Raw genomic sequence first — 21094 nt, forward strand, 5'->3', positions numbered from 1 at the left:
TACTTCTCTGTTTGCAGCACGGTGTGGTTAGGTAGGGGTGCGCTTGTTTTCTCAACCGATCTTCTCGGATCCGCCCAGGAAGTGGCAGACACAGAGAGGGGAGGCAGCGAGAAAACACAGCCGAGAAAAGGAGTGTTACTTAGCTGAACAAGTTGTGAAATGACCACCATTTAAAAGAACATTTAATCCGTCTTTTTCTCAATGTATTTCCCCCTGAAAACTGGACTCAGACTCAGCTTTTGACGTTGGTTGAGGTTCGCTTGATTCTGTTAACATGGGGATGAATGGCGGGGTTTTATCTCATTTCGCATAGCGTCGGTTTCCTGCAAGAAAGTGAAGTTTTTACCCTCTAAACTGAGGAGTGGGATTAAGAGTTTTGTGAGGTGAAGTAACGGTGCTCTTCTTTTGTCTTCATTAAACCCTCCCTGGACCCTGTTATCATGACGGTAAGTTGCACCTTAAAAGAAGCTGTTTGGTTTTTCCTGTCACTCCTTCCTGAATGTATCATGCTGCTTAAGTACAACTCTGGGTTATTTGTAAAAGAGCATTTCTATTTTATGTTACTTCAAACTTCTACTCCAACCCAATATTGTACTTTTTACAGTGTATAAAGTCATTAAAATGAGCTCCACGTCTTAACACATTAATGCATCAATAAAGCAATTTAATATAATGAGTCTAAAAATGAGGCTTAACTCATGATGTTACTTCTTGTACATACACGCCAGATATTGTACTTTTTACAGAATATATAGTTATTTAAATGAGCTCTAGTTCTACCAGCTGTGATACACATATTAATAGATATAATAAAGCAATTTAATGTCATTTTCAGAGTCTAAAAATGGGCCATAAGGCTTAACACATTATTTTAATTGTGCATGTTTTTAAGCCAATCATGTTGTGCTTTTACTGAACTCTATAGCTACACAGTAGGGGAAATATTATTCAGATCTTTATTTAAGTAAAGGTGCCAATATTAACTGAACATACTCTGTTAGAAGTACAGCAGTTTTAAGTAAAAGTACACAAGGCTTAGCATCAAACTATACTCAAAAAATAAATGGAAAAGTACTCTCGGTGCATTATGTCCAATTTCAGAATCGAATACATTTCTGGATTATGGTTTTGATGCACTTCTCGTAAAAGTAATAACTGTATAGACTGCTTCTGAATATCCTAACCTATAAATCAATGTATATGTATTTAGTTTATATCTATTTTGTATCAGCTAACAATCTGAACCTTTAAATTAACCAGTAGTTTAAGATGTCAAAATACATTTAGAGGAATAAACTGAACAATTCTTACTTAAAAGATGTAATGGAGTAGAGGTATAAAGTAGCTTCCAATGAAAATACTCAACTGAAGTACCTCAAAACTGTACTTGAGTACTTCAAATACACAGTCCCTTTACATATTATGTATTATTGTTTTCAGATATACTCTGCAGGAGCTGGTTTATTATGTATCTCACTGTGGTGTATGGCTCTGTCTGTTTTCCATGGATTTACCCTGATGAGTTGTACACTTCTTTTCCTGCGACATGTCTCACTTACTCATGCTGGTTTCTATGTGTAGCCTTATCTGTTGACCTTGTGTTGTTTACAGTAGCAGGAAATGTCATGAGCCGTTAGCTTGTGCTGTAGGTGTCAGTTTTTGCAGCCAGCTGTGACGCGTGTTTGCACACAGACGCTGTAAAAACATTGGTAAAGATTTCTTGGCTAAAAAATGTTGATTCTCCAAACCGCTATAATGCTGAGTGGGACCACAATGAGTGCGTGTACAGGTATTGGTTTAGGACAGGCAATGAACTCTCACTAAACGACATGTTTTACAGGTGTTCTGGAATTAAAGAGGCCCTATTGTGCTTTCGAGGGTTTCCCTTTCCTCTAGTGTGTTATATAGGTTTTGAGTGCATGTAAATGGTCTGCAAAGGATGAAATCCCTGTGTTCCCTCCAGAGGGAGTGTCTCTAACCCCCTGCCTGAAACTCCTCCATTGGACTCCTTTCTTTACTTCCATAACACAGTGACATCACTTTGTAACGCTCGCTCTTTTATTGGCTAGCGCTCAAACACATTGTGAGTGATAGGCTAAGGGGTCCGCCAGCTAACCAATCAGAGCAGACTGTGCTCTGGTTTCAGACAGAGGGTGAAAAGAGGAGCTGCAGCACAGGGAGGAGGAGAAACATAAAGAGCTTTTTGAACAGTAAAGCATGGAGACATGTCCCAGGAGAGACATTAAATCCTGATGTGAACCTGAAATGAAATGGTTCGGATTGTTTGAAGCTATTGTACTTGTAGGATTCTTGCTTGTTGAGTCTGTTTCTTCGTGGGGGAGTTCATTTTTTGTAAGTTGCTTTGGATAGAAGCGTTAAATAAATAAAGTGAGTCAGGATGAATAGGCGTTGTCTCAAAAGGCCACCAGAGTTGGACCCTCTTCCCTCGCCGCTGACCTTCTAAAGGGAGGCCACTGATTCTTAAACACATGACAGTCGAGCCACTGTGGCATCAGGTTTATTCATAGCAGATGCTGCAGGAGTTTTTTCTTTCTGGGTCCTGCTCATGTAACCGCTCTCTGACCTCACTATGGGCATGTATCAACGGGATAACATTTCATGAATTCATGATGAAGTCTGACACACCGAGCACTCTGAGTGAGGATCTTAGGAGATGTGTCCCTAAAACAAGCTTCCTTTTGTTTTAGAAATGAGATTAAAGCTGCAGATTATTTCCCAAAAAGTCGAATAGCCGACTTGCATTTAACTGAAAAATGCTGATCTGTGTTTCCTCAAGTCGAAGAATAGATGATGTTATGAAATTGCTTGTTTTGTCCACAACTCGAAGAAGTGGACACAAATATTCACAATTAGGGACTTTTGACCTTTTTATTCATTAAATAATTCATAAAAACTTTGAGTCTTTTGACAAAATAGTTGATGTTTAGTTGAAAACAGTAAACTTTTTATGTAATTAGTCAGAAAATGGTAAATAAAATGCTGATAAATGTTCCCTAACGCCAGATGTTTACTGTCAAAGAGGAGTTAATAAGCCAGAATCAGAATACTGTATTTATCCCGGGAGAAATTGGGTTTTGTCACAGTTGCTCTGTTTTATTAAAATGAAAAGAAAACCAATATTTAAGTAAAAAATTGCAATAAAACCTGGAATTATTAACCTTTAAGGAGCTGGAATAGGAGAAGTATTAAAAAGGTAAAGCACTTTAAAAAAGAGTTCACGGTTAATGTTAACAACTTATTGATTCATCTTTTTACAGGAACTTGTTCATTTGATTTGCTCATTGTGTGTGTACTGTGTGTGTGTACTGTGTGTGTTTTGCTGTTAACCAACAATAATTATAAGGTCTTTTAAGTCATTGCCACATCGTGTATATGTGATGCGCAACACTTCTGAACACACTGATAGATAGAAGATAGAATCGGAGGATGAAACCCTCTTTATTAGTCACATACATGCACACAGCAGAGCACACACAGTGAAATTGGTCCTCTGCATTTAACCCATCCTAGTACTAGGAGCAGTGGGCAGCTATTGTGCAGCGCCCGGGGAGCAATGGGGGATTGGAGGTGTCCGTTGCCTTGCTCAAGGGCACCACAGCAGGGCCTAGGAGGTGAACTGGGACCTCTCCAAGTAGCAGTCCACTTTCCATATTTCAAGTCTGTTCGGGGACTTGAACCGGCGACCCTACGATTCCCAGTCCAAGCCCCTACTGACTGAGCTACTGCTGGACGCTGGTGCTAGCTTACACGGTCTATTGAAAGTCATCAGACCTTAAAAGGACAGCGACTTGGATTAACTTGTGTATTCTGCGCAGGGTTAAAACTGGGTGGTACTGAGGCTTAGAAAAACACCAACAAATCCAGGATAATGAATAAACACAGACATGATAGAAGAGGTGACACAGCAGAGAGGGAGATGATCCAAATGAAGAAGAGCATAACGTGAACACTAAATAACTGCTGAAGAGATAACAAGTGAAAGGAACGAGACACCAGATGATGCAGAAAGAGATTAAAAAGTGAGGAATGAACACGTTAGCGAGAGATAAGAGGAGTGAGGAATGTACAGGCGGAGCAAATCTTAATCTGGGATCATCACATTTCGAGGTAGATTGAAAGCAGTTCCTCCACAGCAGAAACTGGCTTACGTTCTTTGTGGTGAAATATGTCCGCAGCATTGTGTCTTCGCTCTTCAGGAACAGTGATATAGAAAGGAACTGTGTGTTGCTGTTATATAGCTTGTAAAGAGATGTCACTACATTGAGTTTGCCCCACCCTGCTTCTGTCTGCTGTCTCTGTTTCTTTACCATCTGTAAATCCTTTGAGAGCTGCTCCTGATAAAGGGTTGAACAAATGAATGACCTTGACTGACAGAGACAGCACAGTTCCTTCCTAAATTCAACTTTTGTAATTGCGCATTTATTTCCTACATTTATATATCACTGTTTTATTATTAATTATCTTCTTAAAGTCTAAATATGTACGATTTTTAAAACTAGTATTGCCCTTTAATATGCTTTATTCTAATTACAATTGTTTATTTATATATAAAAATGGTTAATTATAGATATTAAAATATATATATATATATTTATGTTATTTATACATAATGATTTATTATTTATTTCTATTAAAAGGCACACGGTATTATTCTCAGCCTTTATATGATTTAATTTGATTCTTATTCGTAGCAATAATGATAATATATTGTATTATTATTTATATATATTAGAATTATTAACTGCTTTTGGATATATGATATTATCTCCCCCTTTAATGTGATTTATTTATATTTATTTTCATCATATTCGTTTATTGTTTTAAAAAATATATTGTTATTTATTCATATATATTTGACTAAAAACTGCTTGTGGATTCAAGGCATTCAATAAGGCATGTTTTCTGTCTGTTTTCTTTATAATATCTGTTAAAGCATGAGTTTGTATTCCAACAAAGTGCTTAAGAAATCAGAACATGAACAGGATTTGGATCCATGTCAGTAAACTGTCCTGTCTCCTCTCAGCCTGACCTCCTGAACTTCAAGAAGGGATGGATGTCCAAACTGGACGACAGTGGAGAGGTAAGGAACATTCATTGTGCTCCTCTAAATCATACTATATCCTTCTCTTCCTCATCCTCACCACCCTCCTCTTCCTCCATCTTCACTTGGCTGTTCTTCCTCCCTCCTCTTCCTCTCCTGGCTGTGTGTAAGGTGATGGCGGCTCTGAGGCTGCAGGCAGAGCAGGTGTCTGCTGTCTCTCGGCTCCAGATATTAATGAGCTTCTCCTCACACACTGCAGGCCTGCTGCTTCTATACAAACGTACTGTAGTGCTGAAGCACCTGAAACAGATATCTGAATTGGACTGTTTTCATTCATATTGCAACTGCAGGTGATGGAGAGGGAGACGTTTTTGCATCGTTATTTTCATGAAATTATTCCTTAAGTGATCATGGGTTAAGTTTTGAGGAGAACATGTATGATACGAAGCAGTGTGTGCATTCCCATTTGTATGCTCAGTCATCTCTACAGCACTACAATACTTACAGCCTCTTTTTTCAATTTGAATAAAGGGTTCGCCCATTAGGAAACCCACAGGCAGTAGTGATTTTACCGTGCCATGTATTGTCTTTGTGTTGTTTTAATGGTTGTCATATTCAACCCTTATACATTTCCTTCTTGGATAAATTACTGTCTTCTTTTGTCTCTTTAGTGGAAGAAGCATTGGTTTGTTCTGACCGACGCTGGACTGAAGTACTACAGAGACTCGAGTGCAGAGGAGGTATGATTTCATGGTTATTATTAACACTGGGATGACTAAGTGTGTCAAATAAATGTTCCTGTTTAGTGGGAGTGTTAAGAGTACAGTGTTTAGCTTTTGTGCTCCAAATATCTAGATGAAACTACCAGAAAAAGTATGACTCGATTTTAGCTTCCTTAAATGTGTACTTTCTTGTCCTTTTCAATGTGTTTCTGTCTTAATGCTTTTAATGAGGTTTTAATTGCCTTGCTGCTGAAATACGCTTCCTAAACAAACTTGCCTTGCCGTGTTTCCTGCACAGAAAGATGAGTTGGACGGGGAGATTGACCTCAAATCGTGTGTGAAAGTGTGTGAGTTTGACGTGGAGAAGAACTATGGGTTCCAGGTACAGGTGAGTGTCTCAGTTACAGGTTAATCCATCTCATAGACTGATTTCCTTTTTTATATTCTCACCTTTTTGTCTTCCTCTCACCACACCCGCTCTCCATTTCTCCTGCATTTATTTGCCAATTGTTATCATGACTCACATCTCCTCCTCCTCCTCCTCCTCCTCCTCCTCCTTTCTTTCTCTCTGTATCCTCTCCGTCTCATCCCAGTTCTGCCACATCTTTGTTTCTCATGAACCAGTTTTTTTTGTTGTCTCTTTTGTTCCTCAGACGCGGGACTCCGCTCACACACTGTCGGCCATGACGGCGGGGATCCGGAGGAATTGGATCGAGGTTCTAAAGAAGTGTATACGGCCCAGCAGCTCTCCTGACCTCACACAGTAATGAGCTGTTTAATCATTAGATATAAAAGGTTTTATTTAAAAATAGATTAACTTAAATATTGCTAGAGCAGCATGAAAACAAGATATTACACAAGAGTTAAAAATAAAAATAAACACAGTAAATATTACTGGGTTTTTGGTGCATGTAAATGGTCTGCAAAGGCTAAAATCCCAAGTTTCTCTCCCTCACACCCTTCCTGAAACGCCTCTGTTGGACTCCTTTATTTACTTTGCGCTTCTATTGGCTAGCGCTCCAACACATTGTACGTGATAGGCTAAGGGGCGGGACATCTCTAAGCGGTTGACCAATCACAACAGAGCCGTCCAGCTAAGCAATCAGAGCAGACTGGGCTCTGGTTTCAGACAGAGGGTGAACAGAGGTGCTGCAGCACAGGCAGTGTGAGGAAAATAAAGAGCTTTTTTTGTGTAATCATAGAGAGGAAGTGTCAGTCAGCTGTCAGGGAAAGGTTTTAACATCTCAAGCTTTAAAAATACAATCTAACGTGCAACTTCCTGCGGTGATACGCAGCATGTAGCGGTGCCTCAGCATTCCTGCGTTGCTCCCTCGAAGTGTAGCTGCAGATAAGAGGCTCTGTTGCTCGCATGTATGAGCAACTTTGATCGTTAGGGTTTAAGTCTCTGTATACTTTGTCTCTTAAAGTTGAATCAAAGTTTGATTAATCCAGCAGCAGCTCTGATGCATGTTCTGTTTTCAGAATGACTCATCACCAGCTCCAGGGTTCCTGTTGAGGTCCTGCTGTGTCACATATTACACTAACCTCGGTGACTCAGTGATGATTACTGCTTTATTTAATATAAGAAGAGTCAGAAGTAATGATGCGTTTCTTTAAGGATGCCCATGAAGTTAGTATCACAAGCCAACGGGATTTTTCCATTGGGTTTTGGAAAGGTGACTGACTTCATGTCATCAGCGCTAAGCTAAAGGTGGCTAACGATTGTTGTGATGACGTTCAGTAGTCTTTCTTATTTAGTCACTTGTTAGCCAACGCCAAATTCGGGACTAGCGCTAGTGCTTAAATGCTAACTCACTTCCTGGTTTAGGACTCATTCCTGCACCAGTGTATAGGATTCATGAGGTTAGAAGAAGAAGAAGTAATAATGTTTTGGTTTAATTATTTGTCTTTAAAGGCTTGATTTATTGTTTTCATGTCTCCAGATTACCAGACGGCAGCAGCGACAAGGAAAACTCCCATTCCCGCTTCCTGCAGTCGTCCCGTCGCCCGTCGTCCCGTCACACCGACGCCCCCTCAGAAGTCCCGTCCTCGGCTCCTCCCACTCACCGCAGGTTTGACTACGTGGAGCTTTCTCCTGTACCCGCCTCGTCCAGCAACCCCATCCCCGCCGGGCAGAGGGAGGCAGCCGAGGGTCAGGGCCGGGAGCACAGCCAATGGCAGGAGGAGAGGAACACCAGCAGCCAATGGGAGGCCGTGCTCTCCAGGAAGGGCACCGGCGCGGGGTCCAATCAGAGGCTACGCACGGAGGACGACATCGAGAAAAAGTGGGCTGAGTTCGAGCGCTTGCCGTTGAAGGAGATGAGCTCCTTACCACCAATGGGAACACGGCCTTCCAGCCAGTCAGCCAATGAGGCGCTGCAGAGGGAGGTAGTGCGTGGAGATGATTTTTTCCAATTTGCAAATTTAAAATAAAATGCAAATTAACTCATCGGTCCGGATGAAGTCAACATTTCCTGTTTCTGCCTCTTAACACCCACTGTGTTTTCTGACCTGCTCTTCAGGAGTGTTTTCCATCTAAAATATGCAGAACCAGCTTAGCCTGACAGGGCTGCACGTTTTGGAAAAAAAAGACTATTATTTTGACTGATCTTGCAACTGAGATATGATTCCTGATATTAAAGGGAAAATATACTTAGAAATATATTAAAATGATCATGTTTTTTAAGAGAATCTGGGCCAAACTTTTAAAGTATAATTCAGCTATATTTTCACATATTTGGCCTGATCCAAATATTGTGCTTACTTCGATTGGATATTGCACTAGTCCATATTGCTATATAAATCACATGTTGGTTAACTGTGCAGCTCTAGGATGGGAAACCCTGCTGAGACTCATCTGTTCTGTCTCTGTGTGTCGTGATGTGCAGCTTTGTTTGTTTGAACCCGTTTGAAGTCTCTCTCCACACATGACACTCGGCAGTATCATGCTACTCCTCATGCAGTGCGACTGATGTGCATTCATTCTCCAATTACCCAATTATTACCGTTTAATGAGAGCTGAATGCGGCCTTTGTGCTGAAGCCTCCTCTGCAGCTTGAATCTAATCAGGCTTTTGAAGGGTCAGCTGTGATTGGGGTCAGAGTTTAAATCATTTGAACTTTGAGCACCAACAACAAAACAATCCAAAACCTCCTGCTCATTAGTCCGTCAAGAAAAACTCCAGCTGGTGCAAAGTGGTTCTGCCAGGGATCGTGTGGGGAGTGTGTTGGCAGTGAGACGCTGGAAAGGAGTCCCTCGTTAGGTTGAATTAATAATTCCTACTGTGAGTTAAGCATCCTAAAGCATCAGTGTTTTTATTTAGGGCTGCATGACTTAGACAAATAACTAATTGAGGTGACTGATATAGGAGAGACTGAAACACCTTCAGTCCAACCACAATGTACCTGAAGGTGTCTGGTCACAACCTCAGGCCTCCACAAATATATTTTAATTAGCATGTGTTGCTAGGGTATTTAATCAAGCAGGCTTTTTGTATATTTTTTTACACATAATATGCATTTGTCTCTGAAGACACTGTGGGAAAAGCACAGGTGTAAATAATTAATTGAATGTATACATTATAATTTAAAAATACTAAATGACCGGTAAACTAGTCCTGCATTCAAAATCTAAATTAAATAAAAGGAGTATTATTTAAAAATGTTACTAAAAAGTGCTTATTCTGCAGAAAATTGTCCTTTTTAAATGTCATACATTATTATATATCTGACATTACACTGTCAGGTTTTATAGAGTGAATATTGCACAAGTCTTTATTGTGTTTTCGATATGCTAATCCTCTCAAGGTATCCCACTGCCATCACCACTCTCATGTCAACATGCTGATGAAATATTACCCGTGTGGCTCAGTGGGCTTTACCTCCTTCTTTGTGCTCCTCTCAGGTGGCGTCACTGAGGCAGCAGCTACAGCAACTACAAGGAGGAGGAGGAGGAGGAGGAGGAGGAGGGAGATTAGGAGGAGGAGGAGGAGGTGTGAGGGGAGGCTGTGGTCCTGAGGCCCCGTGCGGTCGCAGCCTGGCGGCCATGGACCAGGCTCACCGCCAGGCTCTGGAGGCGCTGCAGAGGCAACACGAGCGGCAGGTGAAGCAGCTGGAGAGCGAGAAGGAGAGGCTGCTGCAGGAGGAGACCAGAGACACGGCACGAGGTCAGCTCACTCAAACACACCTGGGGACTTCTGCAGGAGACTGTGACTTCACCGAGTAGTACTTCATTTTGATCGCATTGACCATTCAGTTTAGGTCACATGATATATTTGTCAGAAATGGGTTGTAAGGCAAGACATTTCAACACAATGCAAGTCAAAGTGCTTTACAAAAACTACTCAAAGCAGATAGACATAGTGTAAAAGAAAACCATAATGAAGATGCATTTAAAAAACAGTGTGTAAAGAGACAGGAGAATGAGGGATAGAGATGGATAGAGAGATGGATAGAGAGATAGATGGATGGGTGGGTGGGTGAGTAGGTAGGTAGCTAGGTAGATAGATAGATAGATGGGTAGGTAGGTAGGTAGGTAGGTAGATAGATAGATCACAATTTGGGTATTTTTTTGTTGCAGCAGCATAAAAACAAGGCAATGTAATTACAATACAATAAATTAAAATAGCATTTAAAAAGAAAGTAAAAAATATACATTTGGGAGAAAAAATGTACAGAAAATATAAAGAAAAACCAAATATGCAGCAGGATATAATATGTGCCATAAGTGTGAAAGGTGAGTCACTTAAACAAGCTTCTATAGAACAAGTCAGGTATAAAGTACAAGTTACAGTGCAGTGTAAGATTTTAGGAGTTATTTAATTTAGTGGAAGTCAGCAGCAAAACAAAAACTCAAGGTAAAACAGAGTTTAGCTTTGAGTAGGAAGGACTGGGTTGTTTCTGCTGAGTGTGTAAAACATGTAAGTATCATAAATGTGTGTTTGCCAGGGAGCTTATGATCTGCAGTATTCCAACAGCCAAAGGAGAAACCCCGTCATTTAGTAAATACCAATCTTTTCCTGTCCAGGTTAAGAGCGTGACTTGTTTTGTATTCAAACTGAATCTTTATTGGCTTTATTTGTTTTACTATCAGGAGACACTTTAGTAACGTCTTGCTCGTGTGTTTCAGTGATGGAGGCTTTGAAGAAGAAACACAAAGACGAGCTGGAGAGAGAGGTGGAGAGAGTCGAGAGGCTGGGCAGCGGGAGGCTGGATTCACACACACTGCGAGCACAACAACAGTGAGTAACTTCAAATGGAAATGTTTATACCGTATGTATGAGTAAAAAAGACGGATCCGGGTGTCATTAAAGAATAGTAAGGTGGGTGTGAGGCAGGACCACGGCAACAAGATCCAGAATGAACCTTTAAGACTGGAAACCTGCAGGAAGAGACACCAGAACTAGGAGGATATGCTGAGCTTGGTTACATGCATTTTTGGGACATGAGTGCAGGCAGATCGAGAGAAAGGAAATCAGGGGGTTTGAGAAAGATGAATAGTGAAAGGCCTCCGACAGTTTCGGCCTACAGCTGCAGAACTAGGGGCTGGTTCAAGATAAGCCTCACTATAGGCTTTATAAGAAAAGAAACGCCTAATTACGACACAGAAAACAAAAGTTAGAGTCAATAAATTCCTGCAAAAAACCCAAGAAATGAAGCTTTTCTAACTGCTCTTGTGTGAGCCGTTTTTTTCAAACTGCTGTTGAAGCCTCCGCCTCAGTCAGCGGGGGCCCACAGCGGTAATTTATGTGACCAGCTCTCTTTAAGTGGGAGTTCTCTGGCCTCCGAAGTGTTTTCAGTGAAATAGAAAAAAGGTAGAATTTGCCGAGTCCACAACAATCCTGCCTGAATCGAGGCCATCACCGCCGCCGCTCGGCACTTAAGGAATGCAGAAGAGTTCAGTCGCGGATTACTCTCCCTTTGTGAGCTTCACAAGGCCTTTGACAAGGCGCTGATGCTGCTGCTGCTGCTCGACCCTGCATTTTAAGGCTTATCTTTGCTGCTTACTCCGCATTTTTTACTCTTTTCCCGCTGTGCATGCTCTTCCTTATTTTTGTGGTTGTTGGTTGTGACCAGTGAAGTGTTTTCAAACCGCAGGAGGAAACACTTGCGTAATAAAAATGGAACAAAATCCTCCTTCATAACATGTTGAGTTATTAAATACTATGTATAGTTCAGAGGTATTCACTTACAGCTGAGCAGAATAAAAGAGCTCACCCTTTAAAGAGATGAACTTGCTCTACTTAGATGTTTATGTGAATATAAAAGATCATGTATATGCTGTATATAATGTTAAAAGTTAGGTTATAGACACAGACAATTACTGTCATATTTTGTATTTGCAATTAAAATGCTGTTTATATTATTCTTACCACAGCTGACAACAATTAGGAAATGCTTCAGTTTTAAGTAGTGTTAAGTGCATGAGTTTTTTTAAGGAGGGATGAAATAAAAATCTATCAACTTCTTTTTTTCCATTATTTATTGATTATTGTAGTTTTTTTATAAATAAATTAAAATAGTTTTATATTAGATAAATTATTAATTAAATATTTTTAAATTAAATAAATTATTAATTAAAATTAAATAAATTATTAATTAAAATATTTTTATATTAAATAAATTATTAATTAAAATATTTTTATATTAAATAAATTATTAATTAAAATAGTTTTATATTAAATACATTATTAATTAAAATAGTTTTATATTAAATACATTATTAATTAAAATATTTTAAATTAAATACATTATTAATTAAAATATTTTTATATTAAATAAATTATTAATTAAAATATTTTTAAATTAAATAAATTATTAATTAAAATATTTTTATATTAAATACATTATTAATTAAAATAGTTTTATATTAAATACATTATTAATTAAAATATTTTTAAATTAAATAAATTATTAATTAAAATAGTTTTATATTGAATAAATTAATAATGAAATAAAAATAGTTTTAAATTAAATTTAGTTTAGATTTTGAAATTAGCGTATTCAAAACCTTACCCACACAGTAAAAAATGTCTAATGAGAGGAAACACTTTGTATGTTATATTCATATTCATTCCTGTAATATTTTATTGTTTCTTTTCCAATTTTGCTGCACTTAAAGTAAAAAGAAAGCAGGTAATGTGACGCACATTCCGTTATGATCTGAACCACAGCTTACATGGCAGCTATTATTTCAATTTTCTGTAATTTAGTTCATTATTTACTCAACGAATGTTTGTTGTTTCTGTGCAGGTCGGAGACTCAGGCTCTGCAGAGGGAGCTGGCCGGCCTCTCTGAGCGTTACTCTCAGAAATGTCTGGAGGTGAACCGGTCGGAGCAGAGCAGCGCCGAGAGGGAGAGGGAGATCAGCCGCAAGGAGAGAGACATGGAGCAGCTGAAGAAGGAGAACCAGGTGAGACATCTTTAAAGAAACTCATGAGAGAGGGAGAAAGCTTTTCCGGGTGTATTCCTCCGAAAGTGAAGGATGGTTCTCTTTGGTGTTTCACTGCTGATGCATCCCGAGGCCTTGGCATGTAGTTTCCATCATCAGGTTTCACAGTGTGATCCTGAAGTATAGCTGAACAGTTTCATGGACCGTGTGAATATCTCCCCCAGGAGGAAAGCTGTGGGAAGATTCTGCATTTAGTCGTGTGTGTGTTTACATCAGCCTGATCTTCTTTGTGACTGAAGGATCTCTGGGGGTTGCCGTTTTTATTAACAGCTTTTCCAAGAATCTTCTTTAATTGTCAGTGTGTGAGAAGTGCTTTGAAAAACTATTACGTAATCCTTTGGGGAGGTGATGGGAAGTGTGTGTGTGTGTGTGTGTGTGTGTGTGTGTGTCTTTCAGTCCGCAGCTTATCATCCATAATACTGGACCCGTCAGTCTGTAATTTATTTGTGCTCAGTATGCTCGGGTCACTGTTTTATTATGACACTTAACCTTGAAGTTCAGATGAACGGTGCATCCAAGCTGCGGCTCTTTATTGGTACTGTAAATAAATGAGTCTCTACCCTCCCTTCATAAAAACAGTGATCCATAACCTACACCTGTATTCCAAACATTAGTCGTTATTCAGTAAGACTTAATGTCTGTCTCTGCAGGACCTAAAGGCACGTCTGACGGAGGAGATGAGTCGAACACGGTCTTCTGTGACGTCTCAGAGATCAGAGGACGACAGGGACAGGACGCCCTGTGAGCTCGAGGTAATGGCCCTCACACACACACACACACACACACATACACACACACTGAACACTGCTGGCTTCCTGAATAAAGAGAAATCAGATGTGCAGAAATGTGAAAGTATCACCCGCTGCGTTAAAGCTGCAAAACCTGCTGACGCCTCAACAAGAGACAGGAAGAACTGTCTATAATTAATCCCAAAGCAATTAATAATATAAAGTTAAACCCAGTAGATAAAGAGAGGAAAGGCAAGGCAAGTTATATTTATATAACACATTTCAACACAAGCCAATAAAACCTAATAAAAAAAGCTAGAATAGAATAATAAAAGGTATTGAAAACGAGAATAACAGCAACAAATGTATAGAAATGTCTGGATTTGGATCCAGAAACCACTGGAATCTCACTCTACAAATAGTATAGTACTAGAAATATAAATGTACTGTGCAGAAAGACCTCTTTCGAACAGAATAAGGAGACACATTTCAAGTGAAGCTTTATTTTCTGCGCAGCGCTGAAGAAAACTCCCTCAAAATGCAGACGTTTTCCTGTTTACCAAACTGGTGTGGCAGCAGTTTAGAGTAAACAAAAAGATGTCACGATAAACAGTAATCGGCTCGAGTTATGTACAAAATAAATGACAGAGAACGCCCACGCTGCTGATCATAAATCAGCCAGGACACAATTGCTTGTTCTTATGGACTGACGGGATAATTATAGCCGTTTAGAGACGTATACTTTCCTCCTCTCTCTCTCTCTCTCTCTCTCTCTCTCTCTCTCTCTCTCTCTGTCTCTCTGTCTCTCTGTCTCCCTCTCTGGCAGCAGATGATAACCACGTTGTTGTTGTTTTGTTGTTGTTTTTCTGCCAGGTTCTTCTCAGGGTGAAGGAAAACGAGATAGAGTATTTACACAAGGAGATCAGCTGCCTGAGGAACGAGCTGCAATTTCTAAACACCGTAAGTGTGTGTGTGTGTGTGTGTGTGTGTGTGTGTGTGTGTGTGTGTGTGTGTGTGTGTGTGTGTGTGTGTGTGTGTGTGTGTGTGTGTGTGTGTGTGTGTGTGTGTGTGTGTGTGTGTGTGTGTGTGTGTGTGTGTGTGTGTGTGTGTGTGTGTGTGACCTTCTCTGTGCTGTTTTGGAGAAACTATACAATTATTTATTTTTAAATGATTGAAGTTATACAACAGTTAAAGGTTTTATTAGGGACGTATTGTTTACGCTACGTTAACTATAGCTTTTAGAAACAAAGAAAATCTAAATTCAGCCAAGAAAATTGAACTCTTTATTAAACTATATTTTAATATAGTAACTTTAAAAACAAACATATAGCATGTGGGAACAGAAAGTATACTTGCTTTTTCTTTCATAGTGGATGAGATTTAACACTAAGCTGATCCAACAGCTGGTTAATGTACTAATAAATAAAGCAGATTGAGGAATGTTCTTACAGACCGAGTCCAAAAGGTTTCTTTCATCACAGCTGCTCCATTTGCAACATCAACAAGGATAAATATTAAGACAGGAAACAGACGTAAAACATCACATTATTCACTGAGGACGATGTTTTCCTGATCCTTTATCGTACATCTGACCTGTGATGAAACCCACCTGCTGCTCTCCTCCTTCAGGAGAAGCGTCTGGCCTCTGAGCGTTACGCGGAGATGCACGAGGAGCTGAGTGGGATGAAGGGCCGCAGCGAGAGGGAGATCCAGAGTCTGAAGGAGCACCTGAGGCTGGCCATGGCTGCCCTGCAGGAGGGCCAGAAGCTGGGGAACAGCCTGGATCACTGAGAGGGGCTGCTGGTACTGAGGCTCCGGCAGTACCACTGACAGGTGGGATTTGGAAACTATTAACCGTGTCTTTGGAGATTCTGAAATGTTTTAAAATGCTGATGTCTTGAGGAAAAAATGATAGCTGAATAAAAAGATAATAACATTTGGAAACCTCATTTTCTACATTTTAGAAGTTATTTTTATCTTAAAATATGGAATTATTTAGCCGTAAATTTGACTTGCAGGAGGGTCATTTTTTTTAACCTGTCCGTCTTCAAGTTTTCCTGCAACTGGAATGTAGAAAAGTTTATAAAATAGGAGAAAAAGCGTAAACTGTTCTGGAGGAGTTGCTTAAAAATCCTGCTAGCTCTCTGACTGTTTACTAAACGGAAGTTCTCAATAACACTCCCACCTGAAGAGCATTATTAGCATTATTCATATGCAAGTTGTATTTGCTGTTATGCACTTTAACCTAGGGTTTCTTATTTCTGATACCTTTTTCAATACTTTTTTATTTTATTTACTTTTTTATCTATTTATTTTTTCAGTTTTAATTTATTATTTTTATTTGACTTTTTATTTTATATATTTTGGCTTTTTTATTTTTTGGTATGGAATCAATGTATTTTTTTTATTGAGTGGTAATTCTGAAGGGAATCTCAATTGCATGTTCTCAAATGTGGCATGGCGAGAAGCAACCAATTTATTGTACACAATAAAATGTTGTTCTTTACACACCTCAAACTCAACACAAATTCAAAAGCAGATATTTGTTTGAATGTGTATTTTATATTTCATTCTTTCTGTATTTTTCATTGTTCCTCAGGTGTGTCTGCATCCTGGTGACTGAATCCATGACAGAAACGCAGAGGAGAGGACAGGTGGAGTTCCAGCGATGTCGGGACCACGATAGTGCCTTTTTAGTTTTCAATCATTCTGCCAACAAGCAGCAAAGAGCTAACAGCTGGTTTTATTACACTGGGCCACACACACGATTAAAATATATAAAACTGCACTTTTTTATTTTTTATTTTTGCTTCTGCTTGTTTTGAGTTCAAGCATGCATGAGAGCGATTTGGTCTGAAAACTGGAATATGTGTTATGTCTTTTTTATCAGGTATTGTAGATAAAGAGGATAATCGTGTCATTGTGATTTCAGCAACACCGTTACAAAAGAGCTACTGTCATCTCACTTTGCTTCTTTGTTGTACAGCTTTCTGAGTGGTGTTTACTCTGTGAAAAGGAGCTCTTCATTTGCTGTAATTATTTCCTTTTTTTTTACCTGGACAGATGTTTTTGTTGACATGAACTTCTGGATGAATACAGGACAAGACAACAGACACTTCTAATTCCTGGCAGGCTGAATTTGTACAAATTCAGGCCTGACTTTCTTTGCTTGTAAAAGCTGTTTGGATGAATGTTGTCCCACGTGTTTTTATTTTAAAGCCGGAGAAGCAGCGACTCTCAGGCCTCCAGTCTCCCCTGATCATTGTTGGCATTCTTTTTTTTGTGCCACTAACAAAACAAATGACAGGTGTTGCATCGATGAGCCAATCTTTTTTATTGACAGTATGAATTGTGATAAAGAGACTTATCTACCTGCCTTTTTTGCTAATATTTTCATATTTAAAGTACTGTAGAGCCTGTATCGTCTTTGTAAATTATACAATCAATAAAATAAGTTCAACAGAAACACTCGTTTTCTATTTCATTTCACAATGCTGTACACTGACTTGATTCACACGCATGCTTATCTGATTTCATTTTATAACCAGAGACTATTGCAACACGTGCATTAACAACCAATGCAAACATTTAGACTGCAGACATTTTGACTCATCAAAGTAGAGATACTGTGATAAGTTTAATCAAAGCAGCTTATTGGGATTCAGCTATCATTTATTTAATTATTTACACCTGTGCTTTTACCACTGTGACAATATCTTCAGTAAAAAAAGGCCTCTTATGCATTGTAGATCTAGAAATATAAAAAAAAGCTGCATGATGAAACGCAATGCAATGGCCCTGCAACACATACTACTTAAGAAATGCTAGTAGGACTTAAAAAGGCTGCTCCATTTATCAAAATGTTAAAAATGTACAATATGGACTAGAGCAGTATTCAAATCACGGTGGGCACTATATTTTTTAAAATACCATTTTGAATGACTGGTAAGCGGCAGAGAAGTCCCGGCCTATGCAACCAATGTCTTTATTTTAGTCGATTATTTAAAAAAGGACACTATAATTTGGGGATTGTGCATGTAAACCTTTTCATTGCTATTTAAACCTCATTAATCTCCAACATAATACAAGGTTTAAAATCGCTCAACAATCATTCAATATATGTTTTAATAATACTGAAGGTTATGTTTAAAAAATAGTTTGAATGTGTAATATTCTGAATCATATTATAATTACAGTCAAATAATCGAAAACAAAAATATATATATTTAAATCTGGCTGCGCTAGTTGTTACACAAGCCAGTCCACCAGGTGGCGCTACGGGGTTTCCCAACATAACACCATAGAAGAAGAAACCGGAAGCGCAGTGACGACAGCAGTCATGGCGTCGACAGCAGCGACCCGAGCTGCAGCTGGAGCTTCCAAAGTTGTCAAACCTATTTTCAGCCGGGACCTGGACGAGGCGAAGCGGAGGGTCCGGGAGCTGTACCGGGCCTGGTACCGGGAGATCCCCAACAGCGGTATGTGGGTCTGTGTGGAGGTTAAAATGATATAAACAAACAGAACCGGCGTCAAGGTCGTGTCTGTGTGGAGCTTCAGCTGTACGTTAGCCGCTAGCTAACAGCAACATAATCATAACAATACACTTTAACAGAAGACAGCTAACGTAATGTCTACTGTATTTAATATAAATGTTAGTGGTGTCGAATAAGCTAATTGGATAAGGAGTAAACCACCACATGCAAGCGTCCATACCATCCAGCAGTCTGCAATCATCCTGCAATGTGAAATAAAGACACGTTTCTCTCAATACCGTGCAATAATCACCTTTATGTAGAAAGCATACATTGCTATAAATGTCCTAACATCATTATCATTTCCCAACAGCTGATATGTTACCTCTTCCACTCATTTTTAGCCATGTATGTGTACTTTTTTATATCCATTTTTATTCTGTTATTACAGATGTGTGCTTTTGTACTCTATATTTAATAAGTTAGCTTATTCTTTTTTATTCCATGCCCTTTTTTTTTTACTTGCTATTCCACTTTTGCTGTAATACTGTCAATTTCCCCGCTTCAGGACTCATAAAGGGATTCTGATTTGGATATTAGTTCCACCATGGGCATCTGCTATACATGTTGGGAAGTAATACACTGATACTGGTCTTAAATACACAAATGTACTTTAAGATGGCCCTTTCTTTTTCATTGTTATTAGTGTTTATTTAACAAATTGCATGTGTCAGATTTCAGAAAAAGTGCAACGTTAGAACATTGAAACATAACAGCAGGGCCACAGCAAAAGGTAAAGAGTAAGAAATGCATTCAAATAAAGAACAAGAAATATTTAAGGCATAATTGTTATTGTTTATTATTTATTTACATGCAGCCCGGGCAACACATGCTCTTATAAGGTTTTATGTAAAGTATTTGCCTTTTCCTCAAATGTTCTGTCCAGTTTATACATGACAGGTACGAGGGGGCTGGTGTACATCCACACAGCTTAGATATTAATAATGAACGTGTGCATTTGGAATAAATCAATAATGATGCTTAATTGGAAAAAGATACTTGTGCATTAAATTCTGAATGTGGAGCTGGCCCTGGTTATCCAACAAACTGTCCCTATTTCTGAGGAAAACATAAATAACGCAGACACTTTGGGATTTGTACAGCGTCATTCACCCTGTTATAAAATGTAACGCAAACATTTTGTTCCTGGAACAGCTGGCTGTGTTGCAAACGGAGTGACTTCCTGTTTGTATATCTCTCTCTACAGTGGCTCTGTTTCAGCTGGACATCAATGTGCGTCAGGGCAGAGACAAAGTGAGGGAGATGTTCGACAGAAACAAGCACGTCAACGACCCCCGAGTGATCGACATGCTGGTCATCAAGGTAAAAACTGCCTGCTTGAATACCATACAATCATATTGTCAGTCCAAAAAACCCCAGTGCATTTAAATTAAGTACAATATTAAATAAACATTGTATAAGACTCCAGACTCACCAGACTTTTTTATTGCCACTGTCCCTAAAATGTACTTCAACGCAATTAGTGTTTTCCTAAATGTTATTTTGATTATGATATATAATAATATGTATTGCTTTGGAAAATCTCTTTAAAACACCTGAATCATAGCAGTTTTCCAAAGCCTAAATTGGACCTCTGCCGCATGCTTTTTTTGGGGGGTAATGAACCGAGCTTGAACGCATCACTGTGTGGAGCCTGCTTTCACATTAGCAACAACACTCTGCTGCACACCAGCTGTTGAAGGCTAACGTTCAATAGCCCACATTTTGCCATTTTAAACACTAATGTGTTATTCTATGAAATGTACACACTGTTGATTAGCTGCACAACAAACCTGCACAGACAAATGGGCGTGCCTTGATGCAGAGAATAAATGTCTTTCATTTTGAATTATCCACGGTAATGTTTCAGCTCTATTTCAAAGGCTAACCACTTCCTCATCTCAGTGTTGACGGATCATAAATAAAACTTTCCCCTCATAATTGAGAAATAAAATAAAAGGTGTGTGTCATTTAATCTCCAGGGGAAAATGGAGCTCCAGGAAACGATCCACGTCTGGAAGCAGAAGACCCACATCATGCGATACTTTAGCGAGAGCCAGGAACCTCGTCCCAAGGACTTCCTGTCCAAGTTCTACAGCGGACACGACCCATGAGCTGTCTGTCTGCCGACCTCTGACCCCGCTTTGCTTTTGTCCTGTGTGACAGATATTCCCCTTTATTGTAAATACACACTTACAAACCCACATACCTGTTGTGTCTTTTATTCTGAAGGTCATCTCAAAGGGACAGATCAAACTAAAACAGAGATGAAACGCTTAGAAGACATAATAATAGAAAATAACTCCCTGTTTATTATCTCTTTTGGTTATTGTGACTACAAGTGTAGTTCTTTTTTAAAGTGATGTTACATCTCCTAACTTTTCAGTTTTCAATCAGGATTATTCTGCCAAGTTATTCTTCTTCTGTGTAGCCTTGTGTCATTAAAAGCTGTTCTCGTCTTAGTAGTAATGACCAAATAATTAGTGATAAAACGCCACCGACTTTAAAAAAATCCACTGAATTTGCTGCAGTTTACATGTTTCCTTTTTTTAATGAAGTCTGTAGTAGGTCATATTAATACAATATGATATGCTAAGCCTA

At 39.0% G+C, this 21094-nt stretch overlaps 2 protein-coding genes across 3 annotated transcripts; both read left to right on the plus strand.

Annotated features, from left to right (window-relative positions):
* Positions 1-55: 55 nt before the first annotated feature.
* Positions 56-17427, plus strand: triobpb (TRIO and F-actin binding protein b). Of its 2 annotated transcripts, none has more exons than XM_063904274.1 (13): positions 56-446; positions 5045-5101; positions 5734-5802; positions 6083-6172; positions 6438-6547; positions 7728-8175; positions 9688-9949; positions 10912-11023; positions 13035-13194; positions 13884-13985; positions 14835-14921; positions 15591-15794; positions 16561-17427. In XM_063904274.1, the coding sequence occupies exons 1-12, from the start codon at positions 441-443 to the stop codon at positions 15750-15752; spliced, it is 1665 nt and encodes a 554-aa protein (XP_063760344.1). In that variant the 5' UTR covers positions 56-440; the 3' UTR covers positions 15753-15794; positions 16561-17427. The 2 variants fall into 2 exon arrangements, with proteins under 2 accessions (XP_063760344.1, XP_063760345.1); XM_063904275.1 differs by having other exon boundaries at positions 57-446; positions 7728-8172.
* Positions 17428-18229: 802 nt separating this feature from the next.
* On the plus strand, positions 18230-20697 carry ndufa6 (NADH:ubiquinone oxidoreductase subunit A6). The gene is made up of 3 exons (XM_063904628.1): positions 18230-18439; positions 19701-19816; positions 20476-20697. The coding sequence occupies exons 1-3, from the start codon at positions 18301-18303 to the stop codon at positions 20605-20607; spliced, it is 387 nt and encodes a 128-aa protein (XP_063760698.1). The 5' UTR covers positions 18230-18300; the 3' UTR covers positions 20608-20697.
* The last annotated feature ends 397 nt before the right edge of the window (positions 20698-21094 follow it).

This window comes from Eleginops maclovinus, chromosome 16 (genome assembly GCF_036324505.1).
Source record: "Eleginops maclovinus isolate JMC-PN-2008 ecotype Puerto Natales chromosome 16, JC_Emac_rtc_rv5, whole genome shotgun sequence".
NCBI classification, from domain to species: Eukaryota; Metazoa; Chordata; class Actinopteri; order Perciformes; family Eleginopidae; genus Eleginops; species Eleginops maclovinus.